This window comes from Pocillopora damicornis, chromosome 1 (genome assembly GCF_964200805.1).
Source record: "Pocillopora damicornis chromosome 1, jaPocDami1.2, whole genome shotgun sequence".
NCBI classification, from domain to species: Eukaryota; Metazoa; Cnidaria; class Anthozoa; order Scleractinia; family Pocilloporidae; genus Pocillopora; species Pocillopora damicornis.
Genome location: NC_142670.1, coordinates 37,696,040 through 37,715,783, shown reverse-complemented (window position 1 = coordinate 37,715,783; position 19,744 = coordinate 37,696,040). Strand labels below are relative to the sequence as shown.

Below are 19,744 nucleotides of genomic sequence, written 5' to 3'. Positions count from 1 at the left end.
GATATAGGTTTCACCGATCAGGGGTATTTTTAAAAACGATAAAACGCTACTTAATATCATAAGTGACCACCTCAAGTGCAGAATCTTGTTGCAAATATTACCTACTTTTATTGTTGTAGAAAAAAAAATTAAAAAGTACTTAAAATAGTATTTTAACGGTGACTGCAACCGCTAAATAGATGTGACCGCTTAATATAGGTACATTTCACAGTGATTAAGGAATAAAAGATCCGGGACTTTAACAATTGCAACTGACAGCTTATTACATGGTGACGGCTTAAGATAGGTTCGACCGAAACTACTAATTAGTAGTGTACACCGGGCGAACGCCTGATTCTGGAAAAGTCACCACTGGTTGGGCTGCAACTGAGGTCGGTTGCCCTTGCATATGGATCGGCACCTGACCAGCTTCAAGTTGACCATTGCAAATGCCCACCTGAAAATGAATTGAGATATGATGTTTTTTATTACCCTGGTTCATTTAATAACTTGTAGTCTATTACAGTTCTTCTCTTGCACAATTGGTCTAAACGCGTTTCGTGATCCAGTATATGTATCAGTTGAAAATTGAGTAATATCTGGTGTTCAGTATAAACCATGCACACAGGTGAGTCGTGCTTATCGTGTGCGCTGAGGAAAATCTCCACCACTTTTCACCTTCACGTGGGTCAATAATTGTTAAAAACCGTTTACACACCATGTAGTCGAGGCAATTTGGCAAACAAAAGTCTTCGACTGGTTTGTTTCTAGCGTGAATGACTAACTAACTGACTGATCATCAAAGTAATTCAAGTTGATAACGCAGAAATATCGAGTTTGTTAGATTCAAGAATCTGGTAGTCATCAACTTCTCTTACTTGCTGTTCCTGCGAGCTCTGACCACCTATATCACTACTCCTAATGGCTGCCATCGCGAGAATGATCTCAATGATGGAGCATATGATGATCAGGGAAGATACAGCCACCATGGATTTTTGCTTTGCGGTAAAGCTTATGTTCGCCAGCTGGTCCGAATCAAAGAAAAAGGGATCTTTACTATAGTAACCTCTGCTTAGCGTTGAGGTATAACCCAAAGCCATCAAACTGGACAAAGCGACTAGATAGTGGTACACGGTTATCGCTGATACTGCAGCACAAGCCACGCTCACAGACTGCAAGGCGTTCATCTGCAAAGGGCCAAAAAAAAAAACCATAATAAACCAAACAAACAAAAAAATAGTATAATAAAAAAAAATTATCACAAAAGGTTGTTACTTCCTCTCTTATGGACTCAAGGCTCATGTATTGGTATATCTACTGGGAATTACTTAACGTACATTCCACATGGTGGAGAATGAATAGATCCCTCATGATGCGTAAATATAATAGCTTATATTTCGTACCAGATTTAAGGAAGGTCTTTGCGCGATGCTTAAAGTCACTCCCATGGTACCAGCGGCCAACACCTTAAAGAAACAAAGGTAGTGCATAAAAAATGTCCCGTTTCAAATATTACTCTGATATGCGCAAGCTGATTGACTTAAGATCCATTGAACCGATAAACCATAACTACTTTATCTATCTGAGAAAAAAAGTGAGAAGCATTCACACAATGCGTACATTTTCATCTTGTGATTTATAAAATTGTAGAACACACGCACAAGTTGTAAATCCTTCCCTCTTTTATGGTGAAAAACCTTTTCTTGTGTCCTTCCGCGTGGGTTGTTACGCCGGTAAACCGATAGGAGGTGCGATTCATTGCTTAAATGTTTGACACCCAGAAATGCTTGGATAAACACCAAGAAAACTAGATGGTATCCTTGGCTGAGAGTTACCAACCGTTTTTCCTCTGGTGTATAAACAGTTGTGCAAACTTTAAAATAAGAACTAAAAGACGTGTTCACTCGAGACAAGAGTACAAATCTTACCGGACTTCCTCATAAACGATTTTTTTTTAACTTTTTCTTTCTGTTTTTTTATCGCTTGGTAAACCTGCACGGTCACTGTTGTGCATAGGTACACCAATATCTCCGCCATGCAGTGAAGCCAATCATGATAAACACTCTATAATTACTGAGTTATTGCATTTGTTACGAAAACAATACTGTTACAACCAACACCATTATGTACTCCGGCATGACTCGGCATCGAATTGTTCTGAGCATGACCGTTGGTAGATTGAAGTTGCACTGTGGGCCGATTTTCTTGGGATTACATTTGGTCTAACTTCTTATCATACTGACAAATAGCATTACGACAACGTTGAGAAAAACATACTTTCCGCCTGCTCGCTGAAATATCGCATGGGCGAAGAACTGGTCGAACTTTCATTTGCCTCTGTGTTTGAAAGATCGATTCTTTTTTTATTTTTTTAAAATTCATCTAGCAATAAGTGAAGAGAAGAACGAAAATGTTTATCCGCAGTTTTCTGTGGCGTGTTCTAAGCTACATTTTCGAACGAGGCGGAAACTTTCTTGAAAACGATATTTGAGAAGTAATCACAACATCAAATCCTATGTCATTACGTTACTTTACACTTTGTAAATATTTGTTGTTGTTTTTTTGATTCAAACAGGTTTGAATTTTGAAGAAAAGTTTATTCATAGTTAAAGCATATGCACACTTTATTACAAATTATTTATTTAATTAGTAGTCAGTTTGGTTTGCAGTACGTGCCAGCATGGACTTGAATCACTGGTTCGTGACTAGTCGGTGCTTGGTTGCTTTTGCTGCAAAATCATAAACCGTAAAAGACCTTCATTTCTCGATACAATTTCTTTCTTTAGTATGTTGACACAGAGATAAATCAAACACTACAAAGCGCAGTTATTTTCTCATAAAAGTTCAATTCCATTCCATTTTCTTGGGCATGTGAGTCAGATAACAAGTTTTGTTTAGTTGATAAATAGCAACTGCCTGCACACAATATCCACATGATTTCGCAATTTCGGTGCCGCAGAAGAATTTCTCTTTGAAATATCGAGACAAGAGATTGTTAAATACGTCCTCTAACTTTAACTAGAAGTAACAATTTTCTGACTTTTTTACTTACAAGGATCGCTAGCCAACAGGGGGTGTAAGTCATACTGGAATACACAAAACGCACGCTGAGTCCATCAACAAGCCCCAAAGTGAAAAGCACTCCACAGATGATAACCTGGATGTTGGAGATCACCTTCAAGTCGTTTCTGTTGAAAGCCATTTCGAGTTAGCTGAGTTACGGAGATCAAAACGCGTGCTGTTTGATCCACACCTTCAATGCGGAAATGTCTAGTCATCACGTATATTCAAATTAGGCATTTCATTAATTAAAGTCACAATTGGTTTCATCTGATGGACTTGGGTAGGAGAATGAACAGATATTGAAAGAGTTCTAGAGCGTTCTAAAATCATACAGTCGTGACAACACGAAATACGAAAACCATAGTAACCGGTTTGTTTTCTATATTTTGTAACGCTTCCTCCAGGAGAACCTATCATTCTAGTCGAGAGGAATTCGAAGAGGCGGCTGACTCACGAAAGTTCGAGTTACAGTGTTCACGACCACACTCAACTTATTAATACCTGAAACCTGGAGTTGATCAAGAGAAATTCCCCGACTCATTAAATGTAAATCTGTCTTATCTCAGTTTTTCAGTTTCTCGCGGAAGCTCGAACTCCGGAGTAAACACAAGGCAAATCTTTAAACAGCGAAAGTGTTCTCACATACGAGTGAAACAATTCCGAGGTTTCAATTCAAGCGCGAAAACAAATCAGCAAAATGCAGGTACAAGCCAAATTAGCATGTTGCGGGTGCAAATGGAATCTGCATAATGGAAGGGCACATTAAATGTGCACTGTACAGTTTTCCAAGAAAGTCATCCCCACAAAACTATAAAGAAATAATTATGAAGATGTATAGGTGCGAATAAAATCGGCATTATGCAAAGCCAAATTAAATCATCTTGAGGAAAGCACAAAGCTGTGAATCTACAGAATGCAAGTGCAAATTAAACATGCATAAAGTAGAAATTAAAAATGCATAAAGAAATTATTTAGACAATGTGTAAACCTAGTGCAGTCAAATCCAGCGGCATAATGCAAGGCTAAATTAAATCGCCTTAGAGGAAGCGCAGAGCAGTAAATTAAATCTGCAAAATTCAAGGGCAAATCAAACATGCATAATGAAATTGTCAACCATCCGGTTACTAATGGCCCTCGAACGCCTTACCATTCCCTTATTTGCTTTCTCCTATTTATTTCGTAAAACCCACTCCCTTGAACTAAATCAAAAGTTATTCACCAAAAGTACAAGTGAATAGTGGTGGATATTTACCTCGCAGCTCGGTAAATAACCACCACTCTTACTGATACTGAGAGAATAACTGTTTTAGTAGTATATGCCATATACATAAACCAAAAATATCAGGTGAATGGTGCCCTCAAGGGCAAATGGGGGTGTTCACAATATAATCGACACCGCATTAAGCGGTCACCCATAGGGATTTTTTGGGTGACCACTTAATGCGGTTTGACCTCTTAATACAGATTTTTTTAAAAACGATAAAACGCTACTTAATGTCATAATTGACCACCTCAAGTGCAGAATCTCGTTGCAAATTTTATTTACTTTTATTGTTACAGAAAAAAAAACGATTAAAAAGTACTTAAAATAGTATTTTTAGTTTTATATGGGTAGTTCCGCTTTCAGTGACCGTTCAACACAAGTGAAAAACAGTTAAAAAATAGTCGATTTGGACTCAGTAAACGGTGACTGCGACCGCTAAATAGATGTGACCGCTTAATATAGGTACAGTTTACAGTGATTAAGGGATAAAAGATCCGGGTTTTTAACAATTGCAACTGACAGCTTATTTCATGGTGACGGCTTAAGATTAAGGTTCGATTGAAACTACTAGTTAGTAGTGTACACCGGGCGAACCAGTGGTTGGGCTGCAATTGAGGTCGGCTGCCCTTGCATATGGATCGGCACCTGACAAGCTTCAAGTGAGCCATAGCAAATGCCCACCTGAAAATGAATTGAGATATGATGTGTTTTATAACCCTGGTTCATTTAATAACTTGTAGTCTATTACAGTTCTTCTCTTGCACAATTGGTCTAAACGCGTTTCTTGGTTCCAGTATGCATCAGTGAAAAATTGAGGAATATCAGGTGTTCAGTATAAACCATGCACACAGGTGAGTCGTGCTTATCGCGTGCGCTGAGGAAAATCTCCACCACAATTCACACTCAATTGGGTCAATAATTGTTAAAAACCGTTTACACACCATGTAGTCGAGGCAATTTGGCAAAAAACGTCTTCGACTGGTTTGTTTATAGCGTGAATGACTGACTAACTGACTGATCATCAAAGTAATTCAAGTTGATAACGCAGAAATATCGAGTTTGTTAGATTCAAGAATCTGGTAATTATCAACTTCTCTTACTTGCTGTTCCTGCGAGCTCTGACCACCTATATCACTACTCCTGATGGCTGCCAGCGCAAGAATGATCTCAATGATGGAGCATATGATGATCAGGGAAGAAACAGCCACCATGGAGTTTTGCTTTGCGGTAAAGTTTATGTCCGCCAGCTGGTCCCAAGCAAAGAAAAAGGGATCAATATTATAGTAACCCCTGCTTAGTGTTGAGGTATAAACCAAGATCATCATACTGGACAAAGCGAACAGATAGTGGTACACGGTTATCGCTGATACTGCAGCACAGGCTACGCTCACAGACTGCAAGGCGTTCATCTGCAAAAGGCCAATAAAAAAAAAATAATAATAAACCAAACAAAAAAAAGTAGTATAAAATAAAAAAAGCATCACAAAAAGTTGCTACTTCCTCTCTTATGGACTCAAGGCTCATGTATTGGTATATCTACTGGGAATTACTAAGCGTACATTCCACCTGGCGGAAAATGAATGGATCCCTCATGATGCGTAAATGTAATAGCTTATATTTCGTACCAGAGTTAAGGAAGGTCTTTGCGCGATGCTTAAAGTCACTCCCATGATACCAGCGGCCAACACCTTAAAGAAACAAAGGTAGTGCATTAAAAAAATGTCTTGTTTCAAAAATTACTTTGATATGCGCAATCTGATTGACTTAAGATCCATTGAACCGATAAACCATAAGTACTTTATCTATCTGATGCCGATTGCTGAAAAAAAGTGAGAAGCATTCAGACAATGCGCACATATTCATCTTGTGACTTATAAAATTGTAGAACACACGCACAGGTTGTAAATCCTTCCCTCTTTTATGATGAAAAACCTTTTCTCGTGTCCTTCCGCGTGGGTTGTTACGCCGGTAAACCGATAGGAGGTGCGATCCATTGCTTAAATGTTTGACACCCATAAAATGTTTGGATAAACACCAAGAAAACTAGATGGCATCCTTGGCTGAGAGTTACCAACCGTTTTTCCTCTGGTGGTGTATAAACTGTTGTGCAAACTTTAAAATAAGAACTAAAAGACGTGTTCACTCGAGACAAGAATACAAATCTTACCGGACTTCCTCGGTAAACAATTTTTCTTTTAAGTTTTCTTTCCGTTTTTTTTATCGCTTGATAAACCTGCATGGTCACTGTTACGCATAGGTACACCACTACCTCCGCCATGAAGTGAAGCCAATCATGATAAACACTCTATAATTACTGAGTAATTGCATTTGTTGCGAAAACAATACCACCAACACCATTATGTACTGTGGCATGACTCGGCATCGAATTGTTCTGAGCATGACCGTTGATAGATTGAAATTGCACTGTAGGCCGGTTCTCTTGGGATTACATTTGGTCTGACCACTTATCATACTGACAAATAGCATCTCGACAACGTTGAGAAAAACATGCGTTACGCCTGCTCACTGAAATATCGTACGGGGGAAGAACTGGTCGAACTTTCATTTGCCTCTGTGTTTGAAAGATCGATTCTTTTTTATTTTTAATTAATCTAGCGATAAGTGAGGCAAAGAACTAAACTGTTTATTCGCAAATTTTCGTTTCGTGTTCTAAGTTACATTTTCGAACGAAGCGGAAACTTTCTTGAAAACGATATTTGAGAAGTAATCACAACATCAAATCGTATATCATTACGTTACTTTACACTTTGTGAAATATGTATATATTTTTTTAAATTCAAACAGGTTTGCATTTTGACGAAAAGTTTATTCATAGTGGAAGGCATTTGACACACTTTGTTACAAATTATTTTTTAAATTAGTAGTTAGTTTGGTTTGCAGTACGCGCCAGGATTGACTTGAATCACTGGCTCGTGACTAGTCGGTGCTTGGTTGCTTTTGCTGCAAAATCATAGATAATAAAAGGCCTTCATGTCTCGGTGCAATTCCTTTCTTTAGTATGTCGACACAGATGAATCAAACACTATTGAGCACAGTCATTTTCTAAGACATGTTCCATTCCATTTCATTTTCTTGGGCATTTGAGTCAGGTAACAAGTATTGTTTAGTTGATAAATAGAAACTGCCTGCACTCAACATGATTTCGCAATTTTGGCGCCGCATAAGAATTTCTTACCGAAATATCGAGACAAGAGATTGTTAAATACGTCCTCTAACTTTAACTTGAAGTAACAATTTTCTGACTTTTTTACTTACAAGGATCGCTAGCCAACAGGGGGTGAAAGTCATACTGGAATACGCAAAACGCAAGCTGAGTCAATCAACAAGCCCCAAAGTGAAAAGCACTCCACAGATGATAACCTGGATGATGGATATCACCTTCAAGTCGTTTCTGTTGAAAGCCATTTCGAGTCATTAGAGTTACGGAGATCAAAACGCGTACTGTTTGATCCACACCTTCAATGCAGAAATGTCTAGTGATCACGTATCTTCAAATTAGGCATTTCATGAATTTAAGCCGCAATTGGTTTCATCCGAGGGACTTGGGTAGGAGAATGAACAGATATTGAAAGAGTTCTAGAGCGTTCTAAAATCATACAGTCGTGACAACACGAAATACGAAAACCATAATAACTGGCTTGTTTTCTACATTTTGTAACGCTTGCTCTAGTAGAACCTCTCATTCTAGTCGAGAGGAAGAGGCGGCTGACTCACGAAAGTTCGAGTTTCAGTGTTCACGACCACACTCAACTTATTAATACCTGAAACCTGGAGTTGATCAAGAGAAATTCCCCGACTCATTAAATGTAAATCTGTCTTATCTCAGTTTTTCAGTTTCTCGCGGAAGCTTGAACTCCGGAGTAAACACAAGGCAAATCTTTAAACAGCGAAAGTGTTCTCACATACGAGAGAAACAATTCCGAGGTCTCAATTCAAGCGCGAAAACAAATCAGCAAAATGCAGGTACAAGCCAAATTAGCATGTTGCGGGTGCAAATGGAATCTGCACAATGCAAGGGCAAATTAAATCTGCACTGTACAGTTTTCCAAGAAAGTCATCCCCACAAAACTATAAAGAAATAATTATGAAGATGTATAGGTGCAAATAAAATCGGCATTATGTAAAGCCAAATTAAATCATCTTGAGGAAAGCACAAAGCTGTGAATCTACAGAATGCAAGTGCAAATTAAACATGCAAAAAGTAGAAATTAAAAATGCATAAAGAAACTATTTAGACAATGTATAAACTTAGTGCAGTCAAATCCAGCGGCATAATGCAAGGCTAAATTAAATCGCCTTAGAGGAAGCGCAGAGCAGTAAATCTGCAAAATTCAAGGGCAAATCAAACATGCATAATGAAATTGTCAACCATCCGGTTACTAATGGCCCTCGAATGCCTTACCATTCCCTTATTTGCTTTCTCCTATTTATTTCGTAAAACCCACTCCCTTGAACTAAATCAAAAGTTATTCACCAAAAGTACAAGTGAATAGTGGTGGATATTTACCTCGCAGCTCGGTAAATATCCACCACTCTTACTGATGCTTAGAGAATAACTGTTTTAGTAGTATATGCCATATACGTAAACCAAAAATATCAGGTGAATGGTGCCCTCAAGTGCAAATAGGGCTATTTACAATATAGTAGAACCTGTATTAAACGGTCACCCATAGGGAGTTTTGGGGTGACCACTTAATACAGTTTGACCTCTTAATACAGATATTTTTAAAAACGATAAAACGCTACTTAATGTCATAATTGACCACCTCAAGTGTAGAATCTCGTTGCAAATTTTATTTACTTTGATTGTTTTAGAAAAAAAAGATTAAAAAGTACTTAAAATAGTATTTTTAGTTTTATATGGGTAGTTCCGCTTTCAGTGACCGTTCAACACAAGTGAAAAACAGTTAAAAAATAGTCGATTTGGACTCAGTAAACGGTGACTGCGACCGCTAAATAGATGTGACCGCTTAATATAGGTACAGTTTACAGTGATTAAGGGATAAAAGATCCGGGTTTTTAACAATTGCAACTGACAGCTTATTACATGGTGACGGCTTAAGATAGGTTCGACTGAAACTACTAGTTAATAGTGTACACCGGGCGAACACCTGATTTTGGAGAAGCCACCAGTGGTTGGGTTGCAACTGAGGTCGGCTGCCCTTGCATATGGATCGGCACCTGACAAGCTTCAAGTGAGCCATAGCAAATGCCCACCTGAAAATGAATTGAGATATGATGTGTTTTATAACCCTGGTTCATTTAATAACTTGCAGTCTATTACAGTTCTTCTCTTGCACAATTGGTCTAAACGCGTTTCTTGGTTCCAGTATGCATCAGTGAAAAATTAAGGAATATCAGGTGTTCAGTATAAACCATGCACACAGGTGAGTCGTGCTTATCGCGTGCGCTGAGGAAAATCTCCACCACTATTTACTCTCACTTGGTCAATAATTGTTAAAAACCGTTTACACACCATGTAGTCGAGGCAATTTGGCAAAAAAACGTCTTCGATTGGTTTTTTTATAGCGTGAATGACTAACTAACTGACTGATCATCAAAGTGATTCAAGTTGATAGCGCAGAAATGTCGAGTTTGTTAGATTCAAGAATCTGGTAATTATCAAATTCTCTTACTTGCTGTTCCTGCGAGCTCTGACCATTAATATCACTACTCTTGATGGCTGCCACCGCAAGAATGATCTCAATGATGGAGCATATGATGATCAGGGAAGAAACAGCCACCATGGAGTTTTGCTTTGCGGTAAGGTTTATGTTCGCCAGCTGGTCCCAAGCAAAGAAAAGGGGATCGTTATTATTGTAACCTCTGCTTGGTGTTGAGTTATAAACCAAAAACATCAAACTGGACAAAGCGACCAGATAGTGGTACACGGTTATCGCTGATACTGCAGCACAGGCTACACTCACAGACTGCAAGGCGTTCATCTGCAAAGGGCCAATAAAAAAAAATAAACCAAACAAAAAAAAAAATAGTATAAAATAAAAAAGGCATCACATAAAGTTGCTACTTCCTCTCTTATGGACTCAAGGCTCATGTATTGGTATATCTACTGGGAATTACTTAACGTACATTCCACCTGGCGGAAAATGAAAGGATCCCTCATGATGCGTAAATGTAATAGCTTATATTTCGTACCAGAGTTAAGGAAGGTCTTTGCGCGATGCTTAAAGTCACTCCTATGGTACCAGCGGCCAACACCTTAAAGAAACAAAGGTAGTGCATTAAAAAATGTCTCGTTTCAAAAATTACTCTGATATGCGCAATCTGATTGACTTAAGATCCATTGAACCGATAAACCATAAGTACTTTATCTATCTGATGCCGATTACTGAAAAAAAGTGAGAAGCATTCACACAATGCGCACATATTCATCTTGTGATTTATAAAATTGTAGAACACACGCACAGGTTGTAAATCCTTCCCTCTTTTATGATGAAAAACCTTTTCTCGTGTCCTTCCGCGTGGGTTGTTACGCCGGTAAACCGATAGGAGGTGCGATCCATTGCTTAAATGTTTGACACCCGTAAAATGTTTGGATAAACACCAAGAAAACTAGATGGCATCCTTGGCTGAGGATTACCAACCGTTTTTCCTCTGGTGGTGTATGAACAGTTGTGCAAACTTTAAAATAAGAACTAAAAGACGTGTTCACTCCAGACAAGAGTACAAATCTTACCGAACTTCCTCGGTAAACAATTTTTTTTTAAATTTTTCTTTCCGTTTTTTTATCGCTTGATAAACCTGCATGGTAACTGTTGCGCATAGGTACACCACTACCTCCGCCATGAAGTGAAGCCAATCATGATAAACACTCTATAATTACTGAGTAATTGCATTTGTTACGAAAACAATACTGTTACCACCAACACCATTATGTACTGCGGCATGACTCGGCATCGAATTGTTCTGAGCATGACCGTTGATAGATTGAAATTGCACTGTAGGCCGGTTCTCTTGGGATTACATTTGGTCTGACCACTTATCATACTGACAAATAGCATTACGACAACGTTGAGAAAAACATGCGTTACGCCTGCTCACTGAAATATCGTACGGGGGAAGAACTGGTCGAACTTTCATTTGCCTCTGTCTTTGAAAGATCGATTTTTTTTAAATTTTTAATTAATCTAGCGATAAGTGAGGCAAAGAACTAAACTGTTTATTCGCAAATTTTCGTTTCGTGTTCTAAGTTACATTTTCGAACGAAGCGGAAACTTTCTTGAAAACGATATTTGAGAAGTAATCACAACATCAAATCCTAATTCATTACGTTACTTTACACTTTGTGAAATATGTATATATTTTTTTAAATTCAAACAGGTTTGCATTTTGACGAAAAGTTTATTCATAGTGGAAGGCATTTGACACACTTTGTTACAAATTATTTATTAAATTAGTAGTTATTTTGGTTTGCAGTACGCGTTAGGATTGACTTGAATTACTGGTTCGTGACTAGTCGGTGCTTGGTTACTTTTTACTTTTGCTGCAAAATCATAGATAATAAAAGGTCTTCATATCTCGGTGCAATTCCTTTCTTTAGTATGTCGACACAGATGAATCAAACACTATTGAGCACAGTCATTTTCTAAGACATGTTCCATTCCATTTCATTTTCTTGGGCATTTGAGTCAGGTAACAAGTATTGTTTAGTTGATAAATAGAAACTGCCTGCACTCAACATGATTTCGCAATTTTGGCGCCGCATAAGAATTTCTTACCGAAATATCGAGACAAGAGATTGTTAAATACGTCCTCTAACTTTAACTTGAAGTAACAATTTTCTGACTTTTTTACTTACAAGGATCGCTAGCCAACAGGGGATAAAAGTCATGGAGTACGCAAAACGCACGCCGAGTCCATCAACAAGCCCCAAGGTGAAAAGCACTCCACAGATAATAACCTGGATGATGGAGATCACCTTCAAGTCGTTTCTGTTGAAAGCCATTTCGAGTCAGTAGAGTTACGGAGATCAAAACGCGTGCTGTTTGATCCACACCTTCAATGCAGAAATGTCTAGTGATCACGTATATTCAAATTAGGCATTTCATGAATTAAAGTCGCAATTGGTTTCATCTGAGGGACTTGGGTAGGAGAATGAACAGATATTGAAAGAGTTCTAGAGCGTTCTAAAATCATACAGTCGTGACAACACGAAATACGAAAACCATAATAACTGGCTTGTTTTCTACATTTTGTAACGCTTGCTCTAGGAGAACCTCTCATTCTAGTCGAGTGGAAGAGGCGGCTGACTCGCGAAAGTTCGAGTTTCAGTGTTCACGACCACATTCAACTTATTAATATATGAAACCTGGAGTTGATCAAGAGAAATTCCCCGACTCATTAAATGTAAATCTGTCTTATCTCAGTTTTTTAGTTTCTCGCGGAAGCTCGAACTCCGGAGTAAACACAAGGCAAATGATTAACCAGCGAAAGTGTTCTCACATATGAGTGAAACAATTTCGAGGTTTCAATTTAAGCGCGAAAACAAATCAGCAAAATGCAGGTACAAGCCAATTAGCATGGTACGAGTGCAGATCGAATCTGCATAATGCAAGGACAAATTAAATCTGCGTTGTGCAATTTGCCAAGAAAGTCAGCCCTACACAAGTGTAAAGAAAATGATTAGGAAGATATATAGGTGCGAATCAAATCGGCATTATGCAAAGCTAGATTAAATCATCCCAGGGAAAGCGCAAGGTGAATCTGCAGAATGCAAGTAAAATTAAACATGTATAAATAAATTATCTAGACAATGTATAAACTTAGTGCAGTCAAATCCGGCGGCATAATGCAAGGCTAAATTAAATCGCCTTAGAGGAAGCGCAGAGCGGTAAATCTGCAAAATTCAAGGGCAAATCAAACATGCATGACGAAATTGTCAACCATCCGGTTACTAATGGGCCTCGAACGCCTTATTATTCCCTTATTTGCTTTCTCCTATTTATTTCGCAAAACCCACTCCCGTGAACTAAATCAAAACTTATTTACCGAAAGTACAGGTGAATAGTGGTGGATATGTACCTTGCAGCTTCGCAGCTCGGTAAATATCCACCACTCTTACTGATACTGAGGTGAATAACCGTTTTAGCAGTATATGCCATATACATTAACCAAAAAGATTAGTTTCTGTCGGCTGCTGGGAGGTGAATGGTACCCTCTAGGGCTAATAAGGGTGTTCACAATATAGTCGACCTTGTACTAAGCGGTCACCCACGGGGAGTGGTGGAATGAACGCTTAAACAGTTACCGATCAGGGGTATTACTAAAAGGGATAAAAACGCCACTTTATGCCATAATTGACCACTTCATATGCAGAATCTCGGTTGCAAATATTACTTCCTTTTATTGTTGTAGAGAAACATAGATTCAAAAGTACTTAAAATAGTATTCTTATTTTTATTTGAGTGGTTCCGCTTTAAGTGACTGTTCAATACAAGTGAAAGACAATAAAAAACAGGCCGTTGGAACTTAGTAAACGGTGACTGCGACCGCCAAATAGATGTGACCGCTGAATATAGGTACATTTTACAGTGATTAAGGGATAAAACATTCGGGACTTTAACGATTGCAACTGACAGCTTAATACATGGTGACGGCTTAATAAAGGTTCAACTGTAGCTACTAATTAGTAGTGTCTGGAAAAGCCATCAGTGGTTGGGCTGCAACTGAGGTCGGCCGCGCTTGCGTATAGATGGGCACCTGATCAGCTTCAAGCTGGCTATGGCAAATCCTTACCTGAAAATGAATTGTGATATGATGTGTTTTATAACCCTGGTTCATTTAATAACTTGTGGTCAATCAAATGTTTCCCTTGCGCGATTTGGTCTAAAGGCGTTTCATGATTTAATATGCATCAGTTAAAATTGAGGAATATCTGGTGTTAGTGTAAACCACACAGGTGAGTAGTGCTTATCGTACGCCCTGGCTGTTTTGATTTCGCGTTTTGTGACCTAATTAATGTGATCCATAGGTGAAAATTGAGGAATATTAGGTGTTAGGGTACACCACACACATGAATGTTGGCTAGTGCGAAAGTGACTAGCAAGTACGATTCACCTCCGAGTGGCCAAAGTGACAAAATTGCGCGTTGACAATTTAATTATCGGCCAATTCTCAGTAGATTAACATGAATAAACTTTTTTTAATTTTTTTTTATTGGGGGGAGGGGGGGGGGGCTTTCTGTGCGGTATATAGTAAGACAATCAATCAGTGTCGCTTCGCGGGTGGGCAGCACTATTCACCTTCACTTAGGTTAATAATTATTAAATATCGTTTATACACCGTGTCGTCGAGGCAATTTGGCAAACAAACGTCTGCGACTGGTTTGTTCATAGCGTTAGTTTAATGACTGATTGGCCAGACGAAAAGATTTGATGAAAATTGACTGACTGGCCAGTGATTCAAGTTGACAAAGTGATTCAAGTTGATGACGCAGAAATATCAAGTTTGTTAGATTCAAGAATCTGGTAATCATCAACTTCTCTTACTTGCTGTTCCTGCGAGCTCTGACCACCTATATCACTACTCCTGATGGCTGCCACCGCAAGAATGATCTCAATGATGGAGCATATGATGATCAGGGAAGAAACTGCCACCATGGATTTTTGCTTTGCGGTAAAGTTTATGTCCGAATCAAAGAAAAAGGGATGTTTATCATAGTAATCCCTGCTTAGCGCTGAGGCATAACCCAAAGCCATCAAATTGACCAGACAGTGGTACACGGTTATCGCTGATATTGCAGCACAGGCTACACTCACATCTGCAAAGGGCCAAAAAAAAAGTCATAAACAAATAGTGAAAAATAAGAAAAGGTATCACAAAAAGTTGCTACTTCCTCTCTTATGGACTCAAGGTTTATGTATTGGTATATCTACTGGGAATTATTTAACGTACATTCCACCTGGCGGAAAATGAATTGATCCCTCATGATGCGTAAATACAATAGCTTATATTTCGTACCAGAGTTAAGGAAGGTCTTTGCATGCCGCTTAAAGTCACGCCCATGATGCTAGCGGCCAACACCTGAAAGAAACAAAGGTAGTGCTTAAAAAAATGTCTCGTTTCAAAAATTACTCTGATATGTGCAATCTGATTGACTAAACATCCATTGAACCGAATAAGCTATAACCACTTTGTCTATCTGTTGCCGATTACTGGAGAAATAAAAAAAAATTAATAAAAGCATTCACACAATACGTACATATTCATCTTGTGATTTAGAAAATTGTAGAACACTGGCACAGGTTGTAAATCCTTCGCTTTTTTAAAATGAAAAACCTTTTCTCGTGTCCTCCCGCGTGGGTTTTTACGTCAGTAAACCGATAGAAGGTGCGGTCCATTGCTTAAATGCTTATCACGCATACGATGTTTGGGTGCACACCAGGAGAACTAGATGGCGTCTTTGGCTGAGAGTTCTTGAGTGTTTTCCCTTTGGTGGTTTATAAACAGCTATGCAAACTTTAAAATAAAAACTAAAAGACGTGTTCACTCGAGACAAGAGTTCAAATCTTACTGGACTATCTGAGTTAACCTTTTTTTTTTCGATTTTTCTTCCCTTTTTTTTATCGCTTCCTGTCAGTCTGATTGGCCTAACCCACTTGGTATGTTTGTAGAACACTCGCACAGGTTGCCAGTCCTTCGCTTCGTTTATTTGAAAAACCTTTTCACAATATAGTCGATCCTGCATTAAGCGGTCACCCATAGGGAGTGATGTTGTGACCACTTAATACAGTTTGACCTCTTGATACAGGTTTCACCGATCAGGGGTATTTTTAAAAACGATAAAACGCTACTTAATATCATAATTGACCACCTCAAGTGCAGAATCTTGTTGCAAATATTACCTACTTTTATTGCTGTAGCAAAAAAAAGATTAAAAAGTACTTAAAATAGTATTTTTAGTTTTATATGGATAGTTCCGCTTTCAAGGACAGTTCAACGCAAGTGAAAAACAGTTAAAAAAAAAAGTCGATTTGGACTCGGTAAACGGTGACTGCAACCGCTAAATAGATGTGACCGCTTAATATAGGTACATTTCACAGTGATTAAGGGATAAAAGATCCGGGACTTTAACAATTGCAACTGAAAGCTTATTACATGGTGACGGCTTAAGATAGGTTCAACCGAAACCACTAATTAGTAGTGTACACCGGGCGAACGCCTGATTCTGGAAAAGCCACCACTGGTTGGGCTGCAACTGAGGTCGGCACCTGACCAGCTTCGAGTTGACCATAGCAAATGCCAACCTGAAAATGAATTGATATATGATGTTTTTTATTACCCTGGTTCATTTAATAACTTGTAGTCTATTACAGTTCTTCTCTTGCACAATTGGTCTAAACGCGTTTCGTGATCCAGTATATGTATCAGTTGAAAATTGAGTAATATCCGGTGTTCAGTATAAACCATGCACACAGGTGAGTCGTGCTTATCGCGTGCGCTGAGGAAAATCTCCACCACTATTCACCTTCACTTGGTCAATAATTGTTAAAAACCGTTTACACACCATGTAGTCGAGGCAATTTGGCAAAAAACGTCTTCGACTGGTTTTTTTATAGCGTGAATGACTGACTAACTGACTGATCATCAAAGTGATTCAAGTTGATGACGCAGAAATGTAATATCGAGTTTGTTAGATTCAAGAATCTGGTAATTATCAACTTCTCTTACTTGCTGTTCCTGCGAGCTCTGACCACCAATATCACTACTCCTGATGGCTGCCATCGCGAGAATGATCTCAATGATGGAGCATATGATGATCAGGGAAGAAACAGCCACCATGGATTTTTGCTTTGCGGTAAAGTTTATGTCCGCCAGCTGGTCCGAATCAAAGAAAAAGGGATCTTTATTGTAGTAACCTCTGCTTAGCGTTGAGGTATAACCCAAAGCCATCAAACTGGACAAAGCTACCAGATAATGGTACACGGTTATCGCTGATACTGCAGCACAGGCCACGCTCACAGACTGCAAGGCGTTCATCTGCAAAGGGCCAAAAAAAAGACATAATAAACCAAACAAAAACAAAAATAGTATAAAATAAAAAAAAAGTTGCTAATTCCTCTCTTATGGACTCAAGGCTCATGTATTGGTATATCTACTGGGAATTACTTAACGTACATTCCACATGGTGGAGAATGAATAGATCCCTCGTGATGCGTAAATATAATAGCTTATATTTCGTACCAGATTTAAGGAAGGTCTTGGCGCGATGCTTAAAGTCACTCCCATGGTACCAGCGGCCAACACCTTAAAGAAACAAAGGTAATGCATAAAAAATGTCTCGTTCAAATATTACTCTGATATGCGCAAGCTAATTGACTTAAGATCCATTGAACCGATAAACCATAACTACTTTATCTATCTGAGAAAAAAAGTGAGAAGCATTCACACAATGCGTACATTTTCATCTTGTGATTTATAAAATTGTAGAACACACGCACAGGTTGTAAATCCTTTCCTTTTTTATGATGAAAAACCTTTTCTCGTGTCCTTCCGCGTGGGTTGTTACGCCGGTAAACTGATAGGAGGTGCGATCCTTTGCTTAAATGTTTGAGACGCATAAAATGTTTGGATAAACACCAAGAAAACTAGATGGCATCCTTGGCTGAGAGTTACCAACCGTTTTTCCTCTGGTGGTGTATAAACAGTTGTGCAAACTTTCAAATAAGAACTAAAAGACGTGTTCACTCCAGACAAGAGTACAAATCTTACCGGACTTTCTTGGTAAAAAGCTTTATTTTAATTTTTCTTTCTGTTTTTTTATCGCTTGGTAAACCTGCACGGTCACTGTTGTGCATAGGTACACCAATATCTCCGCTATGAAGTGAAGCCAATCATTATAAACACTCTATAATTACTGAGTAATTGCATTTGTTACGAAAACAATACTGTTACCACCAACACCATTATGTACTGCGGCATGACTCGGCATCGAATTGTTCTGAGCATGACCGTTGGTAGATTGAAATTGCACTGTGGGCCGATTTTTTTGGGATAACATTTGGTCTAACCTCTTATCGTACTGACAAATAGCATTACGACAACGTTAAGAAAAACATGCGTTCCGCCTGCTCGCTGAAATATCGCATGGGCGAAGAACTGGTCGAACTTTCATTTGCCTCTATGTTTGAAAGATCGATTCCTTTTTTATCTTTTTTTTTTAATTCATCTAGCAATAAATGAAGCGAAGAACGAAACTGTTTATCCGCAGTTTTCCGTGGCGTGTTCTAAGCCACATTTTCGAACGAGGCGGAAACTTTCTTGAAAACGATATTTGAGAAGTAATCACAACATCAAATCCTATATCATTACGTTACTTTACACTTTGTGAATATTTGTTTTTTTTTTAATTCAAACAGGTTTGAATTTTGACGAAAAGTTTATTCATAGTTAAAGCATATGGCACACTTTATTACAAATTATTAATTTAATTGGTAGTTAGTTTGGTTTGCAGTACGCACCAGCATGGACTTGAATCACTGGTTCGTGACTAGTCGGTGCTTGGTTGCTTTTGCTGCAAAATCATAGACCGTAAAAGACCTTCATTTCTCGATACATTTCCTTTCTTGAGTATGTCGACACAGAGATAAATCAAACACTATAGAGCACAGTTATTTTCTCATAAAAGTTCAATTCCATTCCATTTTCTTGGGCATGTGAGTCAGATAAAAAGTTTTGTTTAGTTGATAAATAGCAACTGCCTGCACACAATATTCACATGATTTCGCAATTTCGGTGCCGCACAAGAATTTCTCTCCGAAATATCGAGACAAGCGATTGTTAAATACGTCCTCTAACTTTAACTAGAAGTAACAATTTTCTGACTTTTTTACTTACAAGGATCGCTAGCCAACAGGGGGTGAAAGTCATACTGGAATACACAAAACGCACGCTGAGTCCATCAACAAGCCCCAAAATGAAAAGCACTCCACAGATGATAACCTGGATGTTAGAGATCACCTTCAAGTCGTTTCTGTTGAAAGCCATTTCGAGTCAGCTGAGTTACGGAGATCAAAACGCGTACTGTTTGATCCACACCTTCAATGCGGAAATGTCTAGTCATTACGTATATTCAAATTAGGCATTTCATTAATTAAAGTCACAATTGGTTTCATCTGAAGGACTTGGGTAGGAGAATGAACAGATATTGAAAGCGTTCTTTAGAGCGTTGTAAAATCAATGACAATCGTGACAACACGAAATACGAAAACCATAGTAACCAGTTTGTTTTCTATATTTTGTAACGCTTGCTCTAGGAGAACCTTTCATTCTAGTCGAGTGGAAGAGGCGGCTGACTCGCGAAAGTTCGAGTTTCAGTGTTCACGACCACATTCAACTTATTAATGCCTGAAACCTGGAGTTGATCAAGAGAAATTTCCCGACTCATTAAATGTAAAT

General features: G+C 38.5%; 5 protein-coding genes across 5 annotated transcripts; all 5 read right to left on the bottom strand.

The window, feature by feature from the left end:
* Nucleotides 1-85: 85 nt before the first annotated feature.
* Nucleotides 86-3,277, bottom strand: LOC149053673 (uncharacterized). Its single transcript, XM_089210268.1, has 4 exons — nt 3,032-3,277; nt 1,383-1,445; nt 858-1,166; nt 86-436 (listed from the first exon to the last, which is right to left on the bottom strand). The coding sequence occupies exons 1-4, from the start codon at nt 3,179-3,181 to the stop codon at nt 302-304; spliced, it is 657 nt and encodes a 218-aa protein (XP_089066394.1). The 5' UTR covers nt 3,182-3,277; the 3' UTR covers nt 86-301.
* LOC149053672 (uncharacterized) lies at nt 217-7,861 on the bottom strand. Its single transcript, XM_089210415.1, has 5 exons — nt 7,583-7,861; nt 5,932-5,994; nt 5,407-5,715; nt 4,859-4,987; nt 217-286 (listed from the first exon to the last, which is right to left on the bottom strand). The coding sequence occupies exons 1-4, from the start codon at nt 7,613-7,615 to the stop codon at nt 4,874-4,876; spliced, it is 519 nt and encodes a 172-aa protein (XP_089066541.1). The 5' UTR covers nt 7,616-7,861; the 3' UTR covers nt 217-286; nt 4,859-4,873.
* A 1,245-nt stretch (nt 7,862-9,106) lies between these two features.
* Nucleotides 9,107-12,444, bottom strand: LOC149053671 (uncharacterized). The gene is made up of 4 exons (XM_089210282.1): nt 12,147-12,444; nt 10,484-10,546; nt 9,964-10,272; nt 9,107-9,544 (listed from the first exon to the last, which is right to left on the bottom strand). Exons 1-4 carry the CDS (start codon nt 12,291-12,293, stop codon nt 9,410-9,412), a joined length of 654 nt encoding a protein of 217 aa, XP_089066408.1. The 5' UTR covers nt 12,294-12,444; the 3' UTR covers nt 9,107-9,409.
* Nucleotides 12,445-13,665: 1,221 nt separating this feature from the next.
* Nucleotides 13,666-15,437, bottom strand: LOC149053670 (uncharacterized). The gene is made up of 3 exons (XM_089210457.1): nt 15,308-15,437; nt 14,836-15,107; nt 13,666-14,083 (listed from the first exon to the last, which is right to left on the bottom strand). The coding sequence occupies exons 2-3, from the start codon at nt 15,043-15,045 to the stop codon at nt 13,970-13,972; spliced, it is 324 nt and encodes a 107-aa protein (XP_089066583.1). The 5' UTR covers nt 15,046-15,107; nt 15,308-15,437; the 3' UTR covers nt 13,666-13,969.
* Nucleotides 15,438-16,173: 736 nt separating this feature from the next.
* Nucleotides 16,174-19,463, bottom strand: LOC149053669 (uncharacterized). The gene is made up of 4 exons (XM_089210331.1): nt 19,184-19,463; nt 17,531-17,593; nt 17,018-17,326; nt 16,174-16,593 (listed from the first exon to the last, which is right to left on the bottom strand). Exons 1-4 carry the CDS (start codon nt 19,331-19,333, stop codon nt 16,480-16,482), a joined length of 636 nt encoding a protein of 211 aa, XP_089066457.1. The 5' UTR covers nt 19,334-19,463; the 3' UTR covers nt 16,174-16,479.
* Nucleotides 19,464-19,744: the final 281 nt, after the last annotated feature.

Excerpts from the sequence above, each read along its gene's own strand:
- LOC149053673 (XM_089210268.1), bottom strand. The coding sequence starts at position 3,181 with ATGGCTTTCAACAGAAACGACTTGAAGGTGATCTCCAACATCCAGGTT. Across the intron at positions 1,446-3,031 it reads CCTGTTGGCTAGCGATCCTT|GTGTTGGCCGCTGGTACCAT; the intron begins GTAAGTAAAAAA and ends TGTTTCTTTAAG. Across the intron at positions 437-857 it reads AGAGCTCGCAGGAACAGCAA|GTGGGCATTTGCAATGGTCA; the intron begins GTAAGAGAAGTT and ends ATTCATTTTCAG.
- LOC149053672 (XM_089210415.1), bottom strand. The coding sequence starts at position 7,615 with ATGACTTTCACCCCCTGTTGGCTAGCGATCCTT. Across the intron at positions 5,995-7,582 it reads CCTGTTGGCTAGCGATCCTT|GTGTTGGCCGCTGGTATCAT; the intron begins GTAAGTAAAAAA and ends TGTTTCTTTAAG. Across the intron at positions 5,716-5,931 it reads AAAGACCTTCCTTAACTCTG|ATGAACGCCTTGCAGTCTGT; the intron begins GTACGAAATATA and ends GGCCTTTTGCAG.
- LOC149053671 (XM_089210282.1), bottom strand. The coding sequence starts at position 12,293 with ATGGCTTTCAACAGAAACGACTTGAAGGTGATCTCCATCATCCAGGTT. Across the intron at positions 10,273-10,483 it reads AAAGACCTTCCTTAACTCTG|ATGAACGCCTTGCAGTCTGT; the intron begins GTACGAAATATA and ends GGCCCTTTGCAG. Across the intron at positions 9,545-9,963 it reads AGAGCTCGCAGGAACAGCAA|GTGGGCATTTGCTATGGCTC; the intron begins GTAAGAGAATTT and ends ATTCATTTTCAG.
- LOC149053670 (XM_089210457.1), bottom strand. The coding sequence starts at position 15,045 with ATGGCTTTGGGTTATGCCTCAGCGCTAAGCAGGGATTACTATGATAAA. Across the intron at positions 14,084-14,835 it reads AGAGCTCGCAGGAACAGCAA|GTAAGGATTTGCCATAGCCA; the intron begins GTAAGAGAAGTT and ends ATTCATTTTCAG.
- LOC149053669 (XM_089210331.1), bottom strand. The coding sequence starts at position 19,333 with ATGGCTTTCAACAGAAACGACTTGAAGGTGATCTCTAACATCCAGGTT. Across the intron at positions 17,327-17,530 it reads CAAGACCTTCCTTAAATCTG|ATGAACGCCTTGCAGTCTGT; the intron begins GTACGAAATATA and ends GGCCCTTTGCAG. Across the intron at positions 16,594-17,017 it reads AGAGCTCGCAGGAACAGCAA|GTTGGCATTTGCTATGGTCA; the intron begins GTAAGAGAAGTT and ends ATTCATTTTCAG.